This window comes from Chiloscyllium plagiosum, chromosome 41 (genome assembly GCF_004010195.1).
Source record: "Chiloscyllium plagiosum isolate BGI_BamShark_2017 chromosome 41, ASM401019v2, whole genome shotgun sequence".
Lineage (NCBI taxonomy): Eukaryota > Metazoa > Chordata > Chondrichthyes > Orectolobiformes > Hemiscylliidae > Chiloscyllium > Chiloscyllium plagiosum.
Window position 1 is genome coordinate 1897407 of NC_057750.1, and position 3907 is coordinate 1901313.

A 3907-nucleotide genomic window follows, 5' to 3' on the forward strand; every position below is an offset into this window, starting at 1 on the left:
GTGCGGGGTTGTGGGACTATGAGGTTGGAGGCAGTGGATGGGAGATCCCCTGAGGTGATGAGGTTATGGATGGTCTGGGAGATGATGGTTTGGTGGTGGGGGGTGGGGTCATGGTCAAGGAGACAGTAGGAGGAGGTGTCCGCGAGCTGGTGTTTAGCCTCAGCGGTGTAAAGGTCGGTGAGCCAAACTACTACCGCGCCTCCCTTGTCTGCTGGTTTGATAGTGAGGTTGGGGTTGGAACGGAGGGAGTGGAGGGCTGCACGTTCCAAGGGTGAGAGGTTGGAGTGGGTTAGAGGGGTGGAGAGGTTGAGGCGGTTCAACAGTTATTTGTACTTCTCAACGTTTTCCTCTTTTCCAACTAAATGATTGTTTTTCATCAGTATTCACACAGGAAAAAGACAATGTTGTCAAGGAGAATACTGAGATATAAGCTATTAGAGTAAACAGGATTGAGGTTCATAAGGAGGAAGTGTTAGCAATTTTGGCAAGTGTAAAAACAGATAAGTCCCCTGGGCCAGATGGGATTTATTCTAGAGTTCTCTGGGAAGCCAGGGAGGAAACTGCAATGCCTTTGGCTTTGATCTTTTTGTCGCATTGTCTACAGAAATAATGCCAGAAGACTGGAGGATGGCAAATGTTCTCCCCTTGTTCAAGAAGGGGACTGGAGGTAACCCTGGTAATTATAGACTAGTGAGCCTTACCTCAGTTGTGAGTAAATTGTTGGAAAGTGTTAGAAGAGATAGGGTTTACAATCATCTAGAAAGGAATGATTTGATTAGGGACAGTCAACATGGTTTTATGAAGGGTAGGTCATGCCTCACAAACCTTTTTGCACAAAATATGGAGGCATGGGATTGAGGGTTATTTAGTGGTTTGGATCAGAAATTGGCCAGCTGAAAGAAGACAGAGGATGGTGGTTGATGGGAAATGTTTATCCTGGAGTTCAGTTATTAGTGGGATACCGCAAGGATCTGTTTTGGGGCCACTGCTGTTTGTCATTTTTATAATTGACCTGGACGAGGGCGTAGAAGATGGGTTAGTAAATTTGCGGATGACACTAAAGTCGGTGGAGTTGTGGACAGTGCGGAAAGATGTTGCAGGTTACAGAGGGACATAAATAAGTGCAGAAGTGGGCTGAGAGTGGCAAATGGAGTTTAATGTAACAGGAAAACAGTGTACTGGGCTAATGGTAAATTCTTGGTAGTATGGTTGAACAGAGAGATCTTAGTGTCCATGTGCATAAATCCCTGAAAGTTGCCATCCAAGTTGATAGGGTTGTTAAGAAGGCATTTGGGGTGTTAGCTTTTATTGGTAGAGGGATTGAGTTTCGGAGTCATGAGGTCATGCTGCAGCTGTACAAACCTCTGGTACAGCCGCGCTTGGAGGAGTGCGTACAGTTCTGGTCACCACATTATAGGAAGGATGTGGAAGCATTGAAAAGGGTGCAGAGGAGATTTACCAGGATGTTGACTGGTATGGAGGGAAGGTCTTACGAGGAAAGGCTGAGGAACTTGAGGTTATTTTCGTTAGAGAGAAGAAGGTTAAGAAGTGATTTAATAGAAGCAAACAAGATGGTCAGAGGATTAGATAAGGTAAATTGTGAGAACCCTTTTCCTCGGATAGTGATAGCTAGCATGAGGGGACAAAACTCTAAACTGAGGGATAATAGACATAGGACAGATGTCAGAGGTAGGTTCTTTACTCAGAGGCCTGCCTGCAACAGTAGTAGACTCACCAATTTTAAGGGCATTTAAATGGTCATTGGATAAATACATGGACGATAATGGAATAGTGTAGGTTAGATGGGCTTCGGATCGGTTTCACAAGTCAGTGTAATATCGAGGGCATTACTGTACTGTAATGTTCTACGTAACACTCACTTGCTGTATAAGATCACCAAGCACTCCCCAATATTCTCTCCTCCAGAGCCCAAAGATAATCAAATGTAACGAATTCCAACACAAATAAAACTCTTACCCAAAGTCAACGATGACATCCAGCTTCTCATCACTCCTGTGGAGAACATCTCTTCAGGTTTGTCTACACCAAGGGAGCTGAGCAGCAGTCAGTCCTAGTAATGAAAACAAACAAGTGGGACTTCAGTTGTGTGCAGCATTTGGGGAAGTTGGGATTGACTTACTTAAAGGAATAATAATAGGAGATTTGAAAGGTGTTCAAAATCATAAACAATTTTGATTGAGTGATAAGGAGACAGTTTCCTTTGGCAGGAGAGTTAGTAACCAGAGGGACAAAGATATAAGGTTAAAAAAAAGAACCAGAGAGTTGGAATAGATGAGAATTTTTTTTAACAAAATGAGTTGTTGTAATCTGGGACGTGTTTCTGAAAGTCTGTTGGATGCAGATTCAGTAATAACGTCCTAGGTGGGCATCGCGAGCTGGGCCATCCCTAGTTGCCCCTTGAGGTGTTGGTGAACTGCCTTCTTAGCTGCTGCAGTCCATGTGCTATAAGTCATCCAACAATGCCATTAGGGAGGGAGTTAAAGGATTGGGACCCAGAAACACTGAAGGAACAGCAATATATTTCCAGTACAAGATCGTGAGGGGTTTGAAGGGGAATTTGCAGGGCATTGTCTCCCCATGTATCTGCTGCCCTTGTCCTGCTAGGTTGAAGTGGTCCTGGGTTTGGAAGTTGCTGTCTAAGGAGCCTTGGTGAATTTCTGCAGCATATCTTGTAGATGGCACATACTGCTGCTACAAGTGTTGGCATGGAGGGAATGGATGTTGAGACTGGTGACAATTGTATATTCCTGATTACACTTGATTTTAGGAAACCTTTCAGCTGATGCAGGACATGAGGAGACGGGGGATCAATTTCACCAAGGCATTGACTCTCAAGGTGGAATATCTTGGTAGCATCCTTTGCAGAGAAAAGAGGGACACAATTAACGTAAATATTTAGAACCAAGATACAGCATGGAAACAAACCTGCAGTCCAACCTGTCCATCCCAACTATGTTCCCAAACTAAACTAGTCCCACCAGTCTGCGCTTTGCCCATATCCCTTCAAACATTTCTTATTCATGAACCTATCCAAATGTCCTTTAAACATTGTAACTGTACCCACATCCACCACTTCCTTTGGACGTTAATTCCACACATGAACCACTCTGTATAAAAGACTTGCTCCTCATGTCTTTTTTTTTAATCTTTGCCCTCAGATCTTAAAAATATGCCCCCAGTCTTGAAATCCCCACCCTAGGGAAAAGACAATTGGCATTCATCTTTATCCATACCCCTAATGATTTTATAAACCCAACGTAACCTCTCAACCTCCAGTGAAAAGAGTCTTAGCCTATCAGTGCCTTTTCTCCACCAGTACCTTATACCCACTACCCCCACCTGCCAACCAAATTATTACATAAATGCTGTCCCCTCCGCACTTCAGCTCTGATGAAGAGTCATCTGATGTGAAACGTTACGTTGCTCTCCCTCCCCACAGATGTTGCCTGATCTGCTGTAATCTCCAACATTTGTTGTTTTTAGTTCAGATTCCAGCATTTGCAGTAATTTGCTCCCAGCCTCTCCTTATATCTCAAACCCTCCATAACCAGCGACATCCTGGTAAATCTCTTCTCAACCCTCTCCAGCTCTGATGAAGAGTCATCTAGACTTGGAAACGTTAGTTTGCTCTCTCTCCACAGATGCTGCCTGACCCGCTGTGATCTCCAGCGATTGTTGTTTCCAGCTGAACCACATCATTCCTGTAACAGGGAGACCAGAACCGCACACAGTATTCCAGTGTCTCTCTCAGATTAACTCCCTCTTGTCTGAGAAGGTGGGGGTAGCCCCCACAGCCAGTTATCTCCCCCCAGGCCAGGCCCTCTACTCCCTATACCCCATCCCCCACACCCTCACCCTCTATACCCCATCCCCCACACCCTCTATA

General features: G+C 44.7%; 1 protein-coding gene across 3 annotated transcripts in view; it reads right to left on the reverse strand.

Annotated features, from left to right (window-relative positions):
* The window catches only part of mrps12 (mitochondrial ribosomal protein S12), a 10966-nt gene that overhangs the window by 6073 nt on the left and 986 nt on the right, over window positions 1–3907 (reverse strand). For all 3 annotated transcript variants that reach the window (XM_043680718.1, XM_043680719.1, XM_043680720.1), the window contains exon 2: window positions 1978–2071. In XM_043680718.1, coding sequence (XP_043536653.1) covers window positions 1978–2026 — 49 coding nt within the window. In that variant the 5' untranslated portion in view covers window positions 2027–2071. The remainder of the gene's footprint in view (window positions 1–1977; window positions 2072–3907) is intronic.